This window comes from Populus trichocarpa, chromosome 1 (assembly GCF_000002775.5).
Source record: "Populus trichocarpa isolate Nisqually-1 chromosome 1, P.trichocarpa_v4.1, whole genome shotgun sequence".
NCBI classification, from domain to species: Eukaryota; Viridiplantae; Streptophyta; class Magnoliopsida; order Malpighiales; family Salicaceae; genus Populus; species Populus trichocarpa.
The window spans coordinates 17,478,680-17,501,833 of record NC_037285.2 but is presented as its reverse complement, the minus strand read 5'-3'; the positions used below and the strand labels follow the sequence as shown (position 1 = coordinate 17,501,833).

The window sequence follows — 23,154 nt, the reverse complement described above, 5'->3', positions numbered from 1 at the left end:
GGCTGGACTTTGAAGATAAAAATTTGATGTACTACACGTACTTAAGTGAAATTATAAAATCGGTTTTAAATTCGTGATTTTATCTGATTTTATCTGATTTTATTCGATTGTAGTCTGATTTTAATAATTTTTGAGTTTTCAAAACGATTTCACATGTTTAACATGTGTTGACTTGTAAAATCATACGATTTTACGAATCAACTTGTGATTTTAACAATCTTGCTTATAACAAGTTAAAGAAAAATAAAATTAAGGTGTATAATGAGAGAGAAAAAAAAACACCACACTTTTATAAACTTCAATAAAATTTGATAGTGAGATAACTAGGTTTTTCAATCAAACATGAACTTTTTTTAAAATAAAAAATATAAGCAATTTGTTATAGGAAATCTCAACATTTGTTCTTGAATTTTTTTTTAATGTAATTATCCCTCAAAATTATCATAGCCATTTTGTAAAAGTGAATTTATGATAATATGTTCTCCTTTGGCATAAAAATCTGAATTGACAAAAATTGACAAAGTAAACCAAAAAAACCCTCAAAATGTCACTATATACCAAATTTTAGAGCAATATTTCTTCGTAGACTTAATCATCATTTATTTTTATATTTGGAACAACGTTTGATTTCATTTTAAAAATGTTTTTTGATTTGAAAAAAAATATAAAATTAATTATTTTTTAATATATTTTTTAAAAATAATTTACATCACACAACTGAGCACATACTGATTTCTAACCCTTTCCTTTTGTTTTGAACTTGGCGGGTTTCCCATTTCATTTCATCCTCAAAACCCTAAAACCCTAACTCATTCCTTCATGAATTAGACTTTTCACTTTCTCCCTCCCTGATGCAAACCACAGCCATGAAAGTAATAAGATCATTCTACACTTTCAAAAACCGTTTCCTCTTAAAACCCAACCCTATTTTTCTCTCCCGCCATTTCCACCTCACCACCTCCCCTTTCCTTTCCAAAGAATCTGGCCTCGCTGTCCATTCCTCCGCAAACGACCCCATTCCCATTGACAGCTCCAAAAATGCCCCTCTAGTTTGGAGTGTTTTCGACCCAATCTCGGATGGGACAGTGACGCAGAGTGGCGCCAGCAGTAGTGCTGAGTTTAGAGAATCGGAGCTCAGGCTGTCCAGTTTTGATGAGGAAGTGGATGGCTTAGCGGGAGAGAATTTAATCAAACGAGAGAAAACCCAGATGGGATTGCCGAGTAATCGTAATGAAATAGAGGATTTGAAGAAGGAAAAGAGATATGTGGGTGTGAAGAAGGGGAGTTCAGTTAATGGGGCGGTGGGATCTGGGGATAGAGCGGTGTATAGGACGAAGGGGAAAAGTAAAACTAGTTGGGTTTGCGAAATTTGTGGGTTTACATCAGGGCAATGGTGGGGGTCTTGTCGATCGTGCAATGAAGTAGGGACAATGAAGCAGTTTTTTGAGGCGAAAATTGGGAGTGGGAATAAGGTGAGTGGGATTGAGGCTTCGGAGAATGCAGTGCGGTCTTGGCTGCCACAGAAGCCTGGGGAGTTGCGTCCCTTGAGGCTGACAGATGTGAATCGTGGGATGAATATGTTGAATTGGCGTATTCCTTTGTAAGTTGTTATCTTATCAGTTTTGGGATTTATTTCCTGTTTTGTTCTTTTGGCAACCGAAAATACCACTAGAATTTGTGATGCATCTTTTCTTTTCTTTTTATTTTGTAGCTATTGTAATAAAATAATAGGATTAACCATGCATTAAGACAAAAGAGGGCTGCATAGATGTTATGAATTTTATTTTTTTCGCTCCTGTCTTATTGCTCGAATTTTTTTTTTTCATATTTCACAAAGGAGCGGAATGAAACCAAAGTCTTCTGTTCTGTTTTGAATTGAGATGTTATAAAGGACTATAACCCCTAGCCTTCTAAGCTTATGATGCGGGTTTGATTCCCGCTACCTGCTTATACAAGTGGTTATATCAGTTGATTTCGGTGAGAAGTAAAAGATCTAGGGGTTGAAATGTCAATTGTGGAATACTGTGGTGGTATGGCGGCAAGGGCAGTGGCCATGGTTGTGGGGACTGTGGTGAGTGCTGTTGGTGGAATGGTGGGTGGTGATGGTTGCACTCATGGAACCCATTTAACTCCACCAAATGGAACTTTTAAACCGCTATGTATCCTGTTAAATAACATAGTCTGGTTTTTAGAGGAAATGTAAGGTCACAGCCAATTAGCCTTGGTTGAGCAGAGACTTTTGTTTATTTGAACAAGAAGCGTTACTAAAAACTAAGATTGTGTGTTTTTATGTAGAGTTTTCATTATTCTGTCTGTTACTTTCAATGCCTTCGCATGTAACTGTTTTTTTTTTTGTATGTTGTAATGGCTGTAACACTACATGTGTAATCTGGTGATTAAAAATTCAATGGAGGTATAGAATTGTTGTGAAGTATGAAGGATACAATAGGAATATGATTTTTATATGAAGAGAAACAACTCTCTTATGTTCGAGCGAGAACATCATTGGATTGCCTGGAGGGTCCTCCATGCCTAGGTTTTTATCATTTTCAACGTGCATTGTTTGGTTGACTCCTCTGCACCATTTGTGGACAGCTCTTGCAGCCAACTTCCCCTCATTGAATATGTGAAACAATTTCCACATTTATTATAATAGATACCTCCATTAGTGCAGCCATGCTCCTTTTGTTGTGGTATGGCAGATAATTTCTATAGCTTTTAGGCATTTGCTTATAAAATGTAGTTTATTTTTCAATTGCACAACTGCTTTGGATTCTGTAATGATGAATTTATGATGTCTCATGATATTGATTGATTGAGTTCATAATTATATTGGCTTTAGGAAATCTGTTTTCATATTTTTTGGTTGTGATCCAGGTCTGGACTTTTTGGAAGTGAAGTTGAAAGGGTGCTTGGGGGTGGTCTTGTTCCAGGTTTCATCAGATTTACTTGATAATATTTTAAATTAATAATTGTTTTGGGGTAAAAAGCTTAGAAGCCATTGCTTGGTGATGGGTCATGGGCTTGCAACCACAATATAGCAAGTTCAAGTTTTTAGAGCAGCCACTTTACGATGAAATATTGAAAAGTTGGTCTCTCCAAACATTCTTTACAAAAAACTCTATTTTTCGTAGAACATAACCAGTTATAGCCTCTAGCTTTTGGAAATATTACTTTGTTTCCTGACCTTTTGACTTGCTGAATTTTATTAGCTGGAAGTTTTAGGAGCAATGAAGCACATGATTGAAATCCATAGGCTTTAAGTCCTGCTATCTAATCCTGCACACAGATGTTTCTCTGTATTTTGCTACTTCTTTCACGTCTTTAGTCAAGTCTTTTCAAAATTGTCTGTTTTTGATGCTCAAGTCATTCTTCTGTAAGAAGTGGATTCAAAGTTTACTTTGGTTATATGTCCTTTGCATTTGAAGGTTCTTTGGTTTTGGTTGGTGGTGATCCTGGGGTCGGCAAGAGCACACTGTTATTGCAGGTGAGTCTCTTGTAATAATTTTGATCTTATGTGCTTTTACATCGTCAGAATTTGTTGCTTTAATTTTTTTTTATGTGACCAGATTTTTTCTATATGCCTCATTTTATCTCGTTTGATCCAAAATAACCCCTCTATTAAGTATTCTATCCTATGTCAACTCTTTTGAATTGGAAGGTTGCTGCAATAATAGCTGACAGTGAGGATCCTGGTGGATCAGCTCCAGTTGTATATGTTTCTGGTGAAGAGGTTAGTGTTTCCTGCAGACAACTTTCACATGCTTCATGCTTTCTCAATAGCCCTCTTGGCCCCCCCACCCACCAAAAAAATGACTAGGCCATATGCTTTCTTACCTGTGCAGAAAATGACATACCAGTTTTACATGGTTTTAATGAGGTATTTTAGTAAAATTATTAGAAGGGAAAACCTGATTTTTCACTCCGAACTTAGAATGAGGAAATCTTAAGGATCATCACCGCTTAGATAGGGATAGTGCGGGAGGCTCTGAAATTGGTACTCAAGCTATCTAACTCATGTTTTGCTCCTGGAAGGCTACAACAGTTGGGCTGCTATCCTAAGATAAATTTTGACATTTATTTGGTAATATAAGTCTTGATCTTATTATCAACAAGCAAATACCATTTCACTTTTTTCTTCCTCATGGCAGAGTGTCGAGCAAATTGGAAACAGAGCAGACCGTATGGAGATTGGAACTGAGGAGCTTTACTTATATTCCAGTACTGATATTGAGGTGAACAATTTCGGACTTACCCTAACTGGTTTGTTGGTAATAGTTTTGATTTGAACCGTCCCTTTTCTTTAGTGATTATTTTGGTGCTCTTTTATTAAACTCTTTCAGGCTGATCAGGAAAGGGCATTCTACTCAATCATCCAGGTCTAAGATACTTTTGTACGAACTTCTCATAATTAGTTTCCTTGCCCTTTTTCAGGATATACTTGGAAAAATTCAGCATCTCTCCCCCCGTGCTCTGATTATTGATTCAATTCAAACAGTTTATCTGAAAGGAGTTGCTGGAAGTGCTGGAGGACTGTCACAGGTTGGAACTTTATGCACTATAGACTGCCAAGCGCAATATCAGATTTTAGCTTAATGTATTCAACTCTTATGGGGTGCATCAGTGCAAGAAGACATGGTGCTAAGCAATGTATTTTGACCCAAAGTTATGTAAATCGCCTCATTTGCTATGTAGTTCTGTGCTCAAAATGCATCTACTTTTTTTAAAGTTACTGTCTTGTTGACAATCCAGAGGCCTCACACATGAAAGACAGCACCTTTTGTCCACCTATCTTCATTCTCTGTGAGCAAAAGTAATGCAAACATATCAGAATGATGTTGTCAGAAAGCATTATGTGTAAATTTTGGTGGTCCTTTTCCTATACTCTTTGCTTTCTGAAGCAAAAATGCAAATATCTGTGTGCTGTGGGCACATTTATCTGGTGGTTTCAGGAGAGAGTTGCTGATTGCTGTTACTGTATGGATATGTGACAGGTTAAGGAATGCACATCAGCCCTGTTGCGTTTTGCGAAAACAACTAACATCCCAATACTTTTGGTGAGAATCCTGTGCAATAACCTAAAAATTACTAATCTAGTTTCGTTTAATATCTTTGAATTCGTTAATCAATTATAACTCTGAGATTACCAAAAAGTGGGGTTCTGTATGCTTTCACACCATGTGTCAAAAAAATCAACTAGACTGTTATTGCTTTGGTGTTTTGAATTAATATGAATCCATTTACTTTGTTACTCTCGTCTGTGTTCATTTCTCTTCATTGCAGGTGCAGCAGATAAATCAATTCTTTTCTTTAATTATTGTTTCTGAAGAGTTAAAGTCTATTGAAAAGCATAAAGGAGATCCCACCAAATACACAAGTATACATGCAAGACTGATCCTTCTTAGACTGACAAACAAGAGGATAGAGAAAAAATTAAAAATCATATCAGAACTAAAAATTTGGAAACTATGGAGAATAGTAAATAATATTGTGCATGAGGTGCTGGGTTATAGCTGAGACAATAGTTATGCTCTTAAGTTTTGCTCAGTTCTGGATTTTGTTTTCTTTTGTCAGTGAACTTCAGGGACTGCTAGGGAGAAGTACTAATATATAGGGATGGTTTGTTCACTCTGGTATGGTAATGCCTGGTGATAGAGAATACATCAGGAACTAAATGATCCCAAATAGACATGTATGGTATATGCTTCCAGATCATCATGTCATTACTTGGTTGGTTGATTTTGCTCTTGTTCTTTGGAGTCATACCTCTTTATTAGCGATGGAAGTAAGCAAGTACTCTTTGGCTTTTGTCTCTTCGGTCTCTCACTGTAAGAGTTACAAAACTGTCTTTTATACCATAGTCTTGCCAAGTCCTTAACTTGAAAGTTTCATCTCCCTTTTCCCTCATTTTTCTTTTGAATCGATTTACTTTTCAGTATCACTTTGGTAAAGGGGGCTAGATTGATTTTTTGCTTGTCTTTAATTGTTTATTTTCCTCTTTCCTCTTTTGTTTTTTGCTTATCCTTATCTATTATTAGATTTATACATCTGTCAATCTGTAGGTTTCTCTATGATTATTGACATGCTATTACTGTAAATCTCTATCTTGCATGCAAATAATCTTTTCTGCTCTTGTCTCTTTATTTTTCATCTCTTTTCTTTTTATAATGTTCTGCAGATTGGGCATGTGAATAAATCTGGAGATATTGCAGGGCCTCGTGTATTGGAGCACATTGTTGATGTTGTCTTATATATGGAAGTTGGTACCTTCTTAAATTATCTTTTTTGGATAGTTGGCAAAGCTAGTACTTGGTTATACTGTAGATTGTAGACTACTTTTCTTACCTTTTCTATTTGGCATTCTTTAACTGTTTAAAGGATGCCTCTCAGGCTATACATTTCTTTAGAGAAACTTCAACTGCTAGTTTTCAATTGCAACTTTAACCCATTACTTTGGTGGGATTCCAAGGCATTTTTTTTTTTTACTTGGAATGTGAAGATTGCTAATCAGTGACATGTCATGCTAACTACCAGGGGGAGAAGTACTCGTCTCATCGGTTGCTTCGACCTGTGAAGAATCGTTTTGGGTCCACAGATGAGGTGTGCAATTCTAGGGATCTACAACTTTGTGCATATTTGTGGCATGCATTCATTTCATCTGGACATTCTGGTATTTAACTTTTTTCCCCTCCAATTTGGAATTTGTCTAAGACTTTTGACATTGCAATTTTAATTTTTCAGTCAATACATAGGAGCTGGGTCCTATATCCTCTATGCATTGCAGTTCTACCAACTTTTGGCTTGTTTTGGAAAGAAATATTGAATTAATTTTTAACTTTCCTGTGCTAAAGTTTCTTTTTTTTTAAAAAAAAAAAATTTGAAATTTTCATGTTCAAATAAGATCTACTGAAATCCTATACCATGTAGTAATTTACCTATTTAATGAATTTTCAATACTTTTACAGTAGAGCACTGCATAATCCAAATTGGTGTTTAAATTCTAATTTTCTGGGATGGTGTTTAGATTACTTTACTGCATCTTGGCTCAAGCAGTTACATATGTTGTCTATACCATGTATTGTCTCAGAACAGCAGCTGTAACTTTCTGTTTTCTAGAAATCTTTGTGGAGGGATTTTCCTGGAAATAATTTAAAAAATGAATGTGAATTTTCTCCTTGATGTTTCTAAAGATTTAGATGCTAGTTTTGCATTTCTGAACTGATGTTAGAATTATTCCTTGTTGTCAGCTTGGAGTTTTTGAAATGTCACAGTTGGGTCTGGCAGTTGTTTCCAATCCAAGTGAGATATTCTTAACTGAGCAGCACTCAGATTCAGATTTTTTAGCTGGGCTAGCTGTTGCTGTAATAATGGATGGATCTCGAAGTTTCCTTATTGAAATTCAGGTAATCTTTATAATTACCTTTTATACTTCTTACTTTTTAAAAATTTCATGTATGCAGTGGATACACCATTATTTGAGGATGAGAAGTCCAATGATGATTTTACTGAGGTTTCCTTTTTTTTTAGTTTTCATTTATTTATTTTCACCAAATGCTGATGGTCCATTAAAACTTTTATTCAGGCTCTGTGTGTCTCTGGTTCATCAGTTTCAAGGCACATTAATGGAATCCAATCAAGCCGAGCTGACATGATCATATCTGTAAGTAATCTAAGGCTTTGATAAGATTTCATATGCATGTCATAATTGCTGTTGGATACACCTTTTCTTTTTCTTTTTTGATTTAGATTTTTTGTTCAGATGTATAATCGATGTCATATCTCTTTTTGTAGGTTGGCCTGTACTGGCTAAATTGTGATTGCTTATTTTCACAATCACCTCTCTTTTATATCATTGTCCCAGTGAACTTATCTTTGAAAATTGGCAAAAATCTTTAACTTGTTCATAAGAAGTAATGCATGCTAGAAACCAATGTCATGATCTCGAGGGTCGGGACAATAGCATCCCTTGGATAGATAGTAATCCTTGAGAACATAGATGTGATTCTGTGAATTGGGTTAAAACCTTGAAATCAAGAATGGCTATTTGGTGTGCACTCTTCTTGGTCAACCTTCGAGGAATACATACAACCACAAGGTCACCTAGTATAAAGTTCAAACTTGAACTGCATTTAGCTGGAGGTAACCCAGTTCTCAGCCACTGCAAGTGGCCTGACTGAATAGGAGCACATAGGAAGTTGGACACAATTCCCACCATGTAATTTGATTTTGGCCCTCCTGTTATGATATAGGGCCTATATGATTTGGGCATTGGCATATCCCAATGGAGGGAATCACTGTTATGTTATGGACATCATGGCCATTACATGATTACACTTTACAAAAAAAATCTCATTTGTTCTTTAAATACTTACAACTACAACAACTCGTGATTCCAACTAAGAACCATGGTGGTGGGCACCCTCTCCTCGTTTCTTTTTGGATATGAAATGAAATTGAAGTCTGCACTCACTAACTTACATCATCACTACCATGTGTTTGTCTTATGAGCCTGGACAATTCTTTTGGGTGAGAAGAAAGGAACATTTTGTTAACTTGAATTATTTGTTTAATATCTGTGAGTGTTGGAGAGTATAAGTTGAAATTACCTAAGTTTTCATGTTTAGAAATGTAAATTTGAACAAGATATGTTATTTACAATCTTCATGTGTTCACACATGTGCGTGCACACCCACACAAACACATTTTTCCACCTTTCTTTGCTTCCAAACTAAAAGTAAAGCAAAGCCAATGCTGAAGTAGCAACTGAATCTCTGAAGTGACAGCCTATTTTAGCTTATATTTAAATATTTCACATTGAAAAGTTGACAAGCATTTTTTTTTTTAACTATTTCACATGTCTCTGGTTCTAGGTTCTTATAAAGCAAGCTGGTTTAATGCTCCAAGAGAATGTAAGCTGATTTTTCATGTTCCTTTTCTGGGTTTGTGGTCATTGTGGCCAATCCAATAAAACATGTCTTTCTAAAGTGTTGTATTTGAATTTCCTGCTTTTCATTTATATTGAACTCGTCTTAAACGGGATTATGTGAAATATGAAGGAAAAAAAAGCAAAACTTTAATTTGAACTTGTGCAATATCAGTCAAATAATTTCCTAAAAAACAGTTATGGAAGGATTTACCATTGTGGCCAATCTAATAAAACATGTCTTTCTAAAGTGTTGTATTTGAATCTCCTGCTTTTCATTTATATTGAACTCATCTTAAATGGGATTATGTGAAATATGAAGGAAAAAAAAGCAAAACTTTAATTTGAACCTGTGCAATATCAGTCAAATGACTGTCAACATGCAGAAATCTGCAAAGGCAGAGTACTGAATTTTTAAAATGCACAGGAATCTGTAAATGAACCAAATAAGATGCATTTTATGAATGTTGAAAATCCATACGAGCTTTTTATTTTTTCCTCACTTAATGACTTTAAGCATCCATAGCATGTTTCTTTTGTACTCTGCAAGTGAACTAATGACCGAATGCCTTAACACAACTCTAGGATTTCCTTGTCTTGTTTTTCATGATTTAGAGATGATTAAAATATTCATTTTTTTCAAGTGACTGGATACCTTTTAAAATTATTCTAGTTTAAAATTAGTGGTTTTTTGTTTAATTCTCATTTGTTTTTTCTTCTATTTCTTTTTTCTGAACTAGGCCATCTTTTTGAATGTTGTTAGTGGGGTAATGCTGACAGAGACTGCTGGTGATGTTGCAATAGCAGCTGCAATTTGCAGCAGGTGTGTGATTTGTATTCTGGTTCTCTCTTTTCCTTCATGCTCTTATAACTGATGTGTATATTTTTTTAATCGGAAATGATTTGCATCCCGTCTACCCTTACATACCTAATAAATATAAATAGTGTTGTGAATTCTGCCAGTGCAACCTGTGACCTTTAGTTTGCATTCTTTCAAAATGCTCCTCTCTTGGTTAATTTGTCCCGTCTTTGGTCCCATAGATGTTGATATTGGATGCAGAAGTTGAAATATGATCAATCTGTTTTTTCTTTTCTCATTTCAGTTTCTTGGAATTTCCCATTCCCAATAACATTGCATTCATCGGAGAAATTGGCCTTGGTGGCGAGCTTCGCGCAGTAAGTACATTTTTCCACTGTAACAACCAAGAAGCACGTCAAAATCAACTGGTTTTTTATTTTTATTCTCTGTAGATTGTAAACTTCTGTTTAAACCTCTGTGAACCTTTTTCAGCTTTCAAGTTTCATGCACATGAAGTAGCACATGATATAACTGCATTTCTTGTTTCCTCTTAGTTCTTTAAAGGCGTGTCTCAGAAAATGGATGCAACTGGTATTTCTGATTTTCCCTTTTCCTCTTTGTTCTTACAAGACTTGTGTCAGAAAATAGATCCAACTGGTTCAGACTGGTTATTACTGTTTTTTTGTTTTGAATACTATGTTTGCTGCTGTGTTGACTTATGGAGTTTCAACTTAGTGTGGTTTGAAACCTTCTCCGTGTGGACTTCATTGTAATTTTATTGTTATGATTTTGAAGAGCCTAATCAGCATTTTAGAACTAGTCAGCAAGCCCAGCACTGCCTAAACATGTATAGTTCTTGAAAAGCATGGTTATTAAAGCTTTTTTGCCAAGCTGATGATGTTTGGATATTATGCTGCTAACTCAAAGCACAACTTGCTTGCGGAATATATTACTTTATTGAGAACATGCTGTTAGTGTGTTTTTTATAACATTCAATGCAGATAATTACATGAAGTTTGCTACGTTTAGAGCCATAACATGTTCCTTGATAGTTGAAACATCTGTATCTTTCACTATTTCTTGGTGGAGCTACAGAGTATCTTGTTGCATGTGCCTTGTTTAATGTATATATTTTTGTCACGACATTGCAGGTACCCAGGATGGAGAAAAGAGTACATACTGTCGCGAAACTGGGATATAAAATGTGCGTAATCCCAAAATCAGCTGAAAAATCTCTTGCAAATCTAGGTTTCCAAGGGATGAAAATTGTTGGGTGCAAGAATCTAAAAGAAGTCATCAACGCTGTATTCAAGGCTTGATGAAATGAAGTTGGAAATTATTCTGCCATTTTTTGCACAGGGCTGGTGGAGAGATGTAATGCTTTGTACATATTGTATTTCTTATTGTTAGAAAATCTGTAGTCATGTTAAAATGTTTAATGGATTTGATATGATCGTGTTTCTCTGATCAATTCCCTCGTGAATCAATCCTTAATGGTGTTCTATATATGGCCCATCCAAGAAATGCAAAATGGCATTACCTGTAAAAACCAGCAGGTACATGATTTTATGAATAGGGAGTGATTGTAATTGTTTTTTAAAGTTGTTTTTATTTAGAAATATATTAAAATAATTTTTTTAAAAAATTATTTTTAATACCAACATATATTTTATTTTGTATCGGCACTATTCTCTTGAATTACTTCTGTATCTGCACCATTCTCTGCTGTTACAACCTTTACAGGTGATCAGAATATATCGAGCTCGCTCGGCTTCTCTATTAGCGTCATCAAGATGGTTGCTTTTCGCACTCAAATTATCATATGTATGTATTGGACTAATCCCTGATAACCAGAGCTTTGTCATTTGTCAGTGGACTTATCACGCTAATGGTTAGGACAGAAGTGCAGATTTTTGAATCTATCCTCCTCTTATGCTCTGGCTCCAAGCCAAGGAGGTTGTGAAACCGGTAAAGTCTGTGGTCAACCTTGACAGCAGAAAAATAATGTCATTCTAGCAATGGGTAAATGTGCAGCCTACCAAGTCCCAGAACAAGAGCATCCAAATTCAATAACCATCAAGTTGAAAGGATATACGAGAGCATCCAATTCCATAAAGTTATAATTATTTTTGCGTTTCAAAAATATTTTTTTTTTATTTTTTTCTTCAAATTAATATTTTTGATATTTTTAAATACAGAATCCATTTAAAATAAAAAATTTAGTGGCGACGAATGCATCATGAAAGGAAGAGTGAATCCCTGTTGAACTCTAAACTTGACACACCTAAGCAATCACGGGAAGGAAAATGGATGAAATTTGCTTCTGGCAAAGAGGGACTTGCAATGTTGTGGGATCATTACCATTGTTGGTTATTGGTGGGGACACCAGACCCACACCACAAACTACACGAGTATATGGACGGAGACGACGTAGGATGGCCCAGCCTGTCACGCTTTGGTTGGGAGACTAAGCCCATTTGGGCCCATTTCATTGTTATTTTATTTATTTAGCTCATTTGGGTCTGCTCATTGTTATTTTATTATTTATGTTAAACAGTTTAATTTGATGGGCCGAGCCCAATAGCGAGATGTTTTAGGGTTTACTATTTATATGTTCTTCTGTCATTTTGAGAGATAGTTTTGATGATTAATGAAAATTTGCAGACTTTGCATATCTCCAATCCCCTTTCTTCTCTTCTTCAGCTTCTTTCTTTTCTAAAGCTTCTTTCTGTTCTTGCTTTAATTTTATTATTTATTGTCCCGCATCAAATTTGGTATCAGAGCATGACTTTTAATTGTTCTTACAATTAAACGATCCACAGGTTTATGTTTAATCCTAGATTGATCTAAAAAAAAAAAAGAAACGAAAAAAAAAGAAAAAAGAAAAAAAGCATTCTGTTCTGATTACAAGAAAAAAACTGTTCATCGGCACTGTTCATCGTCGATCCTCAGCAGCAGCGCCCCGCCATCAGCGGCGCCTCAGGCAATCACAACGGCAGACCCGCCACCAAGAAGACCTGCACATCAGTCCCACAGAACGATCGACCATTCTACATCAACGCCGATCACAACCAACGATCACAGACAACAGTCACAAGTCCACGCCGATTTACTGCCTTCAACAACCCGCAGCGTCGCCGCCACAGCAGCTCTTTGTCTTCGGTTCCAAATTTGCTAACCATCAGCGCCATCAGCCGCACCCCAGCAGCAGCACCAGCCGCAACACCACCATCCACAGTGCCCTTACCTTCAGCAGTGACACCGGATCAACAGGCCCCGTCCAGCAGCGACACCACAGACACCGCCGCCTCTTCCCTCGCACCGCCGGCTCCAAGCAGAATCACGAAGCCCCGTTTCGTGCACCATCGCCGACAGCAGCGGCAACAGACCACAGGAGGTAGGGAAGACAGAAACAGAGGCTCCCAAAAATAATTAACCCTACCACGTCAGCGCCACATAACCTGCCACATCATCATAAGTATCTGCGTCATCAGCCATGTCATCGATACATCACCTGACACGTCACCACGTGAGACAGCATCTGTGTCAGCAGCCACGTCAGCTGATTCTGCCACGTCATCCTTCACTGCCACATCACCTGGTCAGAAATTCGTTTACTCATTGAATATCATCGTTCCTGGTATGCTTTTACACTTGTTAACCAAGATTTAACATTAATATTATTTTTTTTGTGCTTGCCCATAACTAAATTACATAGCCGCCTTTACATTGAATTACCTTAATTTTGAGCTTGTTTAGCATTGAAGATCTGATCCTCTTAATTAATTGTGGAGCTTGGTTAAATTAGTGGGAAAACTGAAACATTGTGTTTGGATTACTTGTGTGCATTTAGAGGACTTACATTGCTTGCTTGCGCATTTTCCTGGTTTAATCTGTCATTACTTAGTCTCCAAGATAAAAAAAAATTAAAAAAAATAATTATTTTTCTTTATTTTATTTTTTTATTAGCTATAATTTTATTTTGCGTTTTACTTGCAAGTGTTATTTTGTGATCTCAGTCTCAGAATTAGTTTTTGCATGCATTTACGTAGTGGTCGTCTAGTACACAATCTAGAAGTCATAGCTACCATGGACCCGAACTCTAGTAATGTTCTTAGAGATATTCAAGAACAATTACAACTTATGCGAACGGAAATAAGCAACATGTCCAATCAAATGAACAACCTTTCTGGGAGGATGGAGTCCATAGAAACTTTGCAAATAAGACAGTCTAGTGAGAGTGAGATTCTAGTGACAACCATAGGAATCCTCAAAGACCAGTTCCTCGTAGGAACCACCACCATAACCAACACCAGGGTCACAATGACTTTGATGACCCTCATGATAGTGAGCGTTCCAATGATTACCATCAAAGACCAGTTCATCCTAGGAACCGTCAATATAACCGCAATCAGGGCCATCACGACTATGATGACCCTGACGAGCGAGTCATGAGGCATATCAAGGTAGAAGCCCCAACTTTTGAGGGTCAACTTGACCCGTGGATTTTTGATAGATGGATCCATGACATGGATCAATTCTTTGGCTGGTATAATCTATCTAAGAATAGAAGGGTAAGATTTGCAAAGATGAAACTTAGTGGAACCGCTCAGCTCTATTGGGAAAGTGTAGAAGAGTCTTTGATTAGGAGAGGTCAACCCCCTATTACTGACTGGGTTGAAATGAAGACTAAGTTAGAAGAAAAGTACTTGCCTCGTTCTTATAGAGGAAATCTTTTGGACCAGTGGAATAACTTGAGGCAAGGAGGCAAGTCTGCCAATGAATATGTGGCACAATTTGATGAGTATAGGATGAGGTGTGCAGTTAGGGAGGATGAAGTGATGACCCTAAGTAGATTTCGAAAAGGCTTAAACGATGACCTTAGAAGAGAGGTTGTGCTTAGGGGTGTTTCCACCCTTGATGAAGCTTATATCCTAGTACAAAATTATGACTTGGTCACAAAAAGCCAGTGGACAAGACGTCAGGACACTCGTAATACCCCTTCTAGATCTCAACCTGGTAGTAATAACTCCATATTAGGTGCCCCACCTCGTAAACCCAATCCTTTGATTTCCCAGATACCTAGAGAAGACAAGGGTAAGGGTATTTTTCATGAAACACCTAAAACTTCAAGAATTCAGTGTTTTAAGTGTCAGGGTTTTGGTCATATCTCCTTTAGCTGCCCTAATAAGGCTTTGTTCATCAAGGGGTAAGAGGATATGGATGAAGAAGATAATTGTGATGATAAGGTATATGAACCCAATCCCGATGATTTTCAAGATCTAAATGATAAGGATGATGAGTCTAACTTGCTAGGATGTGTTAGGTCTATATCCACTCAAATCAAGACAACCAGGTTAGGTGTGGTTAGATGTGCTTTAACACAACCTAAAGGAACTGAGGATTGGAGAAGGACTGCTATTTTTTACACTTACATTAAATGTGGAGATAAAGGGTGTAAGATCATCATAGACAGTGGTAGTTGTATCAATGCAGTTTCCTCGGGTAGTGTATCCCGCTTAGGCTTAAAGTCTGTTCCACACCCTAAACCCTATAATGTGTCTTGGGTTAATGATACATCCATAGCGGTCAAAGAGAGATGTCTTTTTCCCATTAAGATTTTTGACTATCATGATGAAATTTGGTGTGATGTCATTCCCATGGATGTAGGGCACGTCATTTTGGGTAGGCCTTGGTTATATGATTTGGACGTTACAATCTTTGGACGATCAAATTCTTGTTCATTCACTTTTCAAGGTAAAAAAATCCAACTTATTGGATTACCCCCAAGGTCTAATGATAATAGTCAGAAGAAGAGTAAAGTGAAAGATGGAGGGCTTAACATAATAAGTCCTAGGGAGTTTGATAAGGAGATTTGTGAGGAGTCTGTTGTGTTTGCTGTAGTGGCTAAGGAGATTGTAGAAGACTTTTTAGAGGAGCCACCTGAAGAGGTAAGAGAAGTGTTGAGAGAATTTCTAGATGTTTTCCCTTTTGAACTACCTGATGCTTTACCCCCTATGCGTGATGTTCAACACGCCATAGATTTTATCCCTGGGGCTACATTACCAAACTTGCCTCACTATAGGATGAACCCGAGTGAACATGCTGAATTGCAAAGGCAAGTATGTGAGTTGTTACAAAAGGGATTTATACAAGAGAGTTTGAGCCCTTGTGCAGTACCTGCACTGTTAACACCCAAGAAAGATGGATTATGGAGAATGTGTTGACAGTTGAGCCATCAATAGAATTACAATCAAGTATCGTTTTCCAATTCCTCGATTGGATGACATGCTAGATATGATGGCAGGAGCCCAGATCTTCTCTAAGATTGACTTGAAGAGTGGATATCATCAGATTAGGATCCATCCGGGAGATGAGTGGAAAACAACATTTAAGACTAAGGATGGTTTATATGAATGGCTAGTCATGCCTTTTGGCCTTTCCAATGCACCAAGCACTTTTATGAGAGTAATGACACAAGTGCTTCGACCATTTATGGGAAAGTTCTTGGTGGTATACTTTGATGATATTCTTATTTATAGCAAAACCAAGGAAGAGCATTTCGATCATCTTATTCAAGTTTGTACCACCCTAAGAAAGGCAAGTTTGTTTGCAAATGTCAAAAAGTGTTCCTTCTTTACAGATCAAGTGGTCTTTTTAGGGTTTATAGTGTCATGGAAAGGAGTCTCTGCTGACCCCCAGAAAGTCCAAGCGATAGTAGATTGGCTTGAACCTAAGACTATTCATGAGGTTCGTAGTTTTCATGGGCTTGCGACTTTCTATCATCGTTTTATTAAGGGATTTAACACTATCATGTCACCTATTACAGATTGTTTGAAACAAGGTGAGTTTAAGTGGAGTAAATGAGCTAAGAGGGCATTTGAGGAGGTTAAGAAGAAAATGACGGAGGCCCCAGTAATGCGGCTACCTGATTTTACTAAAGTGTTTGAAGTAGAATGTGATGCTTCGGGAGTCAGTATAGGTGGAGTACTTAGTCAGGAACGTCACCCTGTAGCCTACTTTAGTGAGAAACTTAATGAGGCAAAACAAAAGTACTCAACTTATGATAAGGAGTTTTATGCGGTGGTTCAGGCCTTGCGTTATTGGCGCCATTACTTGTTACCACAAGAGTTTGTTCTTTACTCCGACCATGAAGCCCTCCGCTATCTTAACTCCCAAAAGAAGCTTAATAATAGGCATGGTCATTGGGTTGAATATTTGCAAGCATACTCATTTGTTTTGAAACATAAATCTGGAATAGAGAATAAGGCTGCAGATGCTTTGAGTCGTCGGGTAACGCTGTTATCTGTAATGAGTGTTGAAGTCATAGGATTTGAGAGACTTAAAGAGGAGTATGAATCTTGCTCAGAATTTTGAGAAATATACTTGACATTGAAGGATGAGAATCACCGTGTTATAAATGGTTATCATCTCCAAGATGGATACTTATTTTGGGATAATAAGCTTTGTATCCCGAAAACATCCGTGCGTGATTTTTTGATATGGGAGATTCATGCTGGAGGTCTCTCAGGATATTTTGGAAGGAATAAAACCATCGAAGAAGTGGAACGTCAGTTTTTTTGGTCTAGTTTGAAAAGAGATGTCGCTAAATTGGTAGGTCAATGTCGAACTTGCCAATTAGCTAAGCATAGAAAACAAAATACTGGTCTTTACACCCCATTGCCCGTTCCTACTTGCCCTTGGCAAGATGTGAGCATGGATTTTGTGCTTGGGCTTCCACGTACTGCAAAGAAACATGATTCTATTTTTATGGTTGTCGACCGCTTCTCTAAGATGACCCATTTTATTCCTTGTACTAAGACCACAGATGCTTCCAAAGTTGCAAAACTCTATTTTGATGAGATTGTCAAGTTGTATGGTCTTCCCCAAACCATAGTTTCGGATAGGGATGTTAGATTCACAAGTTATTTCTGGAAAACCCTTTGGCATATGGTGAGAACCAAATTGAAGTTTTCTACTGCTTACCACCCCCAAACTGATGGTCAAACTGAGGTGGTTAACAGGAGTTTGGGCAACCTTTTAAGGTGTCTAGTGAGTGATCATAATCGGAATTGGGATTTGATTCTTTCTACGGCCCAGTTTGCCTATAATAGCTCTATCAATAGGTCAATAGGCATGAGTCCCTTTGAAGTTGTACATGGTTACAAGCCTAGGAAACCTTTAGACCTTCTTCCCATGTCCCTTCATGCTAGAGTGTCTGAGTCAGCCGAGTCTTTTGCACGTAGAATTCAGGATTTGCATATTGAGATCACTAAACAGATTCAAGCAAGTAATGCGCAATATAAACTTCAAGCTGATTTATATAGACGACATAATGAGTTTAATGTGGGAGACTATGTTATGATACGGATTAGACCCGAGCGGTTTCCTTCGGGAGCTAATCGAAAATTACATGCACGTAGTGCCGAACCTTTCAAAGTGCTACAACGGGTTGGTCCAAATGCTTATGTTCTTGATTTACCACATGATTTTGGCATTAGCTCTACATTTAATATTGAGGATCTAGTTGCATACTACAAACCACTTCCTATTCCAGATGATCCATTTGAGATACCACTTAACTCCCCTTCTGATGATCCTATTGAAACCTCTATCCCTTTCACCTTGACATCAGCACAAAAGGATAATATTGATGCTATTCTGGATGAACAAGTTGTTTTTAACAGGAATGGTGAGGTTCAACGGTTTCTAGTTCGTTGGGTGGGTCGACTTGACTCAGATTGCACTTGGATTACTAGAGATACTTTGCAGCAGCTTGACCTAGATCTTTGGGAGTACTATCAGAGTCGGCCTGTACTACACTCGACGGGGTCGAGTTTCTCTAACCCCGGGAGAGTTGGTGGGGACACCAGACCCACACCACAAACTACACGAGTATATGGACGGAGACGACGTAGGATGGCCCAGCCTGTCACGCTTTGGTTGGGAGACTAAGCCCATTTGGGCCCATTTCATTGTTATTTTATTTATTTAGCCCATTTGGGCCTGCTCATTGTTATTTTATTATTTATGTTAAACAGTTTGATTTGATGGGCCGAGCCCAATAGCGGGATGTTTTAGGGTTTACTATTTATATGTTCTTCTGTCATTTTGAGAGACAGTTTTGATGATTAATGAAAATTTACAGACTTTGCATATCTTCAATCCCCTTTCTTCTCTTCTTCAGCTTCTTTCTTTTCTTAAGCTTCTTTCTGTTCTTGTTTTAATTTTATTATTTATTGTCCCGCATCAGTTATGCTGACTGTTTCAAATGGCTGTTGCAATTCAACAATGTTGGCATATATACGAAAGAAAACTTTGGTTGACTGAGTACTGACCTATGTATTTTAGATTTATCGTCATCTTTTTCTGACTTGCAAAGTGATCCTGCAAGAGGAAAATTGCCCAATGACGTGAGAAAAATCTTCTTGCCCAAAAATGACAAACTTTTTCTTGATTGGAAAGGAAAGATTATAGAACAAACATTTTGAAGTCCAAATAAAGTTACAGTTACTACAGCATCGCAGTTTATGCCAATTTTCAAACATATAATTGTTTTGATGTTATGGTAGCAGTTTAACAATTTGGGGTTCTGCGTCGTCTCTAATTATCTTAAATCAGTGATTGTCATATGATGCTGTAATTTTTGAAAGCTTTCTGGAATCTGATTTCTTGAAGATGAATGGAATATCACTTGAGAATTTTTCGTTGAAAATTGCTTTAAGCCTTGGTTTTATCTCAATTCCTACCAATACCAATTCCCTATTCATCCCTAGTTTCATCTATATCTGACCATAACCGAATGCCTTGTGTCAAGACCCGAGCTTGATGCCCAGAATCAAGAACACAACATTTAAGGTGGTTTGGCAAATTGCCTACATCCACAGAGCTACTGATTTTACTAGATAGAGAGAAAACTACAATCTACATCAATGGAGGAGGAGAAAACTCTTCTCAACTCAACTCTCAATATCTCAGTAATTGCCTCGCTTCTCTCTTCCTTTTAGTGTGTTGTTGCTGTGTGTTTTTCTGCTATCACAAGTTCTCTATTCATAGTTGAAATGGGAACGCATCCCATTTTCATCCACGATTTCTCCCAACAATTTGGCAGACAAACCACCAAAAAATCTTCCCTACTTTCCAGCCTAATTTGCTGCACTGAAATCTTCCCTTCCTTTCCAGCTTGATTTGCAGCTGGATGTGTGCCTCTTTCGCCCCCACACCCAACAGCTTGTCCTGCACCACAATGCCCGAAAATCCCTGTTGCGTTGCTACTCCTAGAATTCGCTCCTAAAATCCATGTTTTTGGTACTATAAATGGAAGCAGATTGGGAAACCATATGCAACGCCTAAGATGAAGTTACGAGTAATCTTTAAATGCAACGTCTTTGAAACTGCAAGCATAAAGCTTCCAAGGACAGGAAATGGTTTTGTAAAGCATCATTTCTAAAGCTGGAGAAAGATGGTTAAGGCAGAGCATCAGTATACCTTAATCTTCTGAGATAACCACAGACCAACATCTTGGAGTAGCTTGTTTCCTGAAGCATCCTGTTTGTTCATGGAAAGTATGCTTTCAGGAAGAAGCTCCTGTCCTGCCCCTTCAGCTATTACTATAACCATATGCCCGTTCTCTTTTAGCCTTTTCTTAATGTATTCAAATAGTCCTCCAGCCCCATCAAGATAGAAGGGTGATTTTGGAAGCAAACAACACAGTCCACATCTCTACTGGCAAGAGTGGCGTACACTGCTAAAAATCCTGTTTTTGAATTTTTCGTTCAATTCAGATAGCAAAACTTGGGGGTGCTAGTGAATATATCTCGTCGAGAATTAGTTGGTTATATATAATATTAATTTTTTTTATGTATTAATAAATACTTTTTTATCTTTAATATTTATTTATATTTGATTAATAAATTTAGAGTAAAGATAAAGTTCACGAGATAAAAATACTTTGTAAGATTAAAAGATTCTTATTGTATCAAAACATTATTTTTAAATATTCCTGGTCAATGTTTTATTAAGATTAAATATTAATTAGAGTTGTTGAAACCAATACATATTATATTCCTTCATTTATGAAAGAAAACAACTATTTTTATAAACTGAGGTATGAGGGATACCTGGAACTAATATGCAAGTGCTTAACAGATGACATGTACACTAAACTGACCCGCAAGAAAATCTATATGGAGAGATCACCTATATCTATGGAAATGTTTTTGTGATAGTTGTGTAAATGATCTTTAGACTTCAGAACACTAAGTTATTTTATATAAGGAGTGTTATGCTTTGATCTTGTATATGCGTTGTCATAATCAAGGGCAACAAACAGACATATATTGAATATAACATAAACTATATGAAGATATTTAAGTAATTATGAGATGATTCATTATCCTAGATGAATTAAGAAAAATATTTCATCTGTTCTCAAATAGTATTGATTGTAAAATATAAGTTTAATTTATTGAATACTTCAAAAATTATTGCTAAAGATCCTCTTGCTTGCATGCAAAGTAGAAATACCTCGAAAATCACCGAATACCCTTTCTGAGTTCCATCTCCTCCAATTATGCAAACCTGAGATGCATTTACAAGTTATCATATTCTTATAAACCAGGGCATATATAGACCACCGCATGTTACAATACATGCGTGCACTTCATCCGAGTCAAAATACACCTGAGAAACAATATCCAATAAAATGCAAAAGCAAGAAATTAGGGACAGAGAAAGAGAGAATTCAAGCCTTTTGACGAGGTCCCTCTAGGACTATATATCCCTGTGCACAACAATCTGAAAGCATTGAGGAGAAAATACGCAAATCAGAATTGCATCAGTTTGTTTGTGTATAATCACAAAGTAGAAGTACATTATTTAGATAATGAAACGGAAGAAAAGTTGAAAATATGTACATAGATGAGATAGTGATGATAGTTTACCTTCTGGGCTTCAGTATCATCCACATTAACGAAACACTGCCTGGCAAAACAGAAGGTCGTTTAATGATTTAATCAAGTTTATGCAAATCTAAGTTAGAGAAAAAGAAGAAAGAAAAAGCCTTACTTAACAACTGAATGTGAAGGATAGTGGATTAATTGGGATATGTCTGCATTAAACCATGAAAAATGAAGACCACATGCCAATTAATTGTATGAGAGATTCTTATATATTAATTTTTAACCATTTTAATAAACAACAAATAAGCATCTTCAAATCCGTGTTGCTTACCAGTATCCATATGTGGCATGCGTGTGTGTGAGGGAGTGTGTGTTAGACAGCATATCCATCCACTTTTAACTCTTTTTTTCATATTTTCTCAAGGAAAATAATAGCTTTACACGAATATATATATATATTGGATAAAGTACACAAAAGTGTTATTGTTTTTCCACTTACGAGAACATAAAAATTAAAGTCAAAATAAATTAATGGCATGCTTAAGATACAATTGAGAAGGAAATTTACTTAATTTAAAATTAATGAAAGCTGGTGGGAAGATCCTCTTATTATTATTATTATTATTATAAAAAGGGTTTTTAATTATAGAAAACACTAAAAAGTGTGGCTAAAACACTATGCAAACATCACTATTTATCCTCTTATATTTTGTTGTAGATTTACTGTTTAAAATTTTTGGTTTTTTCTCATTTTGGTCCTCAAATATTCTTTTTTTTGCATGATTGCATTCTTTTTGAACCAAATTAAAGGACAATTAAATTAAATTTGTTGACCGAGAACAATTAAAAAAACAGAGGAACAAAGTGAAAAAAAAGCCACAAATAGGAGAAGCTTTCGAAGTTATCACCAAAAGTTCACTTTAGCTCTCAAATTTTATAAATTATACCATCTGGTCTCTTAATAGTTTTACAATTCAATTTTGGTATAAAATTTTATCTTTGTTATTTTTTAGTTCCTGGTTTGTGAGAGGAGAGAGAATACTAGATTTTGGCAGTAGAGAGAGAAAATCAATGTTGACACCGATTCTAGAAACTAAAATGGTTAATTTTTGTATCAAAAAGTTTCATTTAATAAGAAAAGTTCCACTTAGGTGTTTGTTTACCTTGAAATTGCCTAAAATTCCAAATTTAAGCTCAGAAAGATTTTTGATTTTGGGTTTTTTGTGTTGATTTTGGTTTTTTAAGGCTATCTATGAGTTTATCAAGGTGTTTAGGCTATTTTCTTGGTATTTTGGATAAAAAATAAGTTGAAAAATAGGTTTTCGGTTTAAAAAAATGGCTGGAATTTAGGAAATACTAGACTATCATTTGTCTGGATAATTGTTTTTCAAAAGTTTTTGGGGTGGATGACATGTTTGCCCCAATTATATCTTTTTTTCTTAAAAAAATTAAGGCTAGTGCATGGATACTTTCTAATTGAGCCGGGCCTTGGCCTCATAATTGTTTTTTGTAATTTTGATTTTTTTTTTTAA

The 23,154-nt window shown here is 36.5% G+C and overlaps 1 protein-coding gene across 4 annotated transcripts; it reads left to right on the top strand.

Annotated features, from left to right (window-relative positions):
* Positions 1-731: 731 nt before the first annotated feature.
* On the top strand, positions 732-11,323 carry LOC7475108 (uncharacterized). 4 transcript variants are annotated; one of them, XR_008057100.1, is made up of 15 exons: positions 733-1,600; positions 2,878-2,933; positions 3,429-3,487; positions 3,662-3,733; positions 4,152-4,235; positions 4,435-4,542; positions 4,995-5,057; positions 6,179-6,259; positions 6,535-6,600; positions 7,248-7,403; positions 7,583-7,660; positions 8,871-8,909; positions 9,687-9,746; positions 10,027-10,099; positions 10,874-10,949. XR_008057100.1 is itself a non-coding variant. In XM_024605241.2 (15 exons), the coding sequence occupies exons 1-15, from the start codon at positions 852-854 to the stop codon at positions 11,039-11,041; spliced, it is 1,935 nt and encodes a 644-aa protein (XP_024461009.2). In that variant the 5' UTR covers positions 735-851; the 3' UTR covers positions 11,042-11,323. The 4 variants fall into 4 exon arrangements, 3 of the variants coding, with proteins under 3 accessions (XP_052302395.1, XP_052302397.1, XP_024461009.2); XM_024605241.2 differs by having other exon boundaries at positions 735-1,600; positions 9,664-9,746; positions 10,874-11,323; XM_052446435.1 differs by lacking the exon at positions 10,027-10,099 and having other exon boundaries at positions 732-1,600; positions 9,664-9,746; positions 10,874-11,323.
* The last annotated feature ends 11,831 nt before the right edge of the window (positions 11,324-23,154 follow it).

Bases quoted from the DNA above. Each gene is read 5' to 3' on its own strand.
- LOC7475108 (XM_024605241.2), top strand. From the start codon at position 852: ATGCAAACCACAGCCATGAAAGTAATAAGATCATTCTACACTTTCAAA. The intron at 1,601-2,877 runs GTAAGTTGTTAT...GTTGTGATCCAG, and splicing joins TTGAATTGGCGTATTCCTTT to GTCTGGACTTTTTGGAAGTG. The intron at 3,488-3,661 runs GTGAGTCTCTTG...TTGAATTGGAAG, and splicing joins AGAGCACACTGTTATTGCAG to GTTGCTGCAATAATAGCTGA.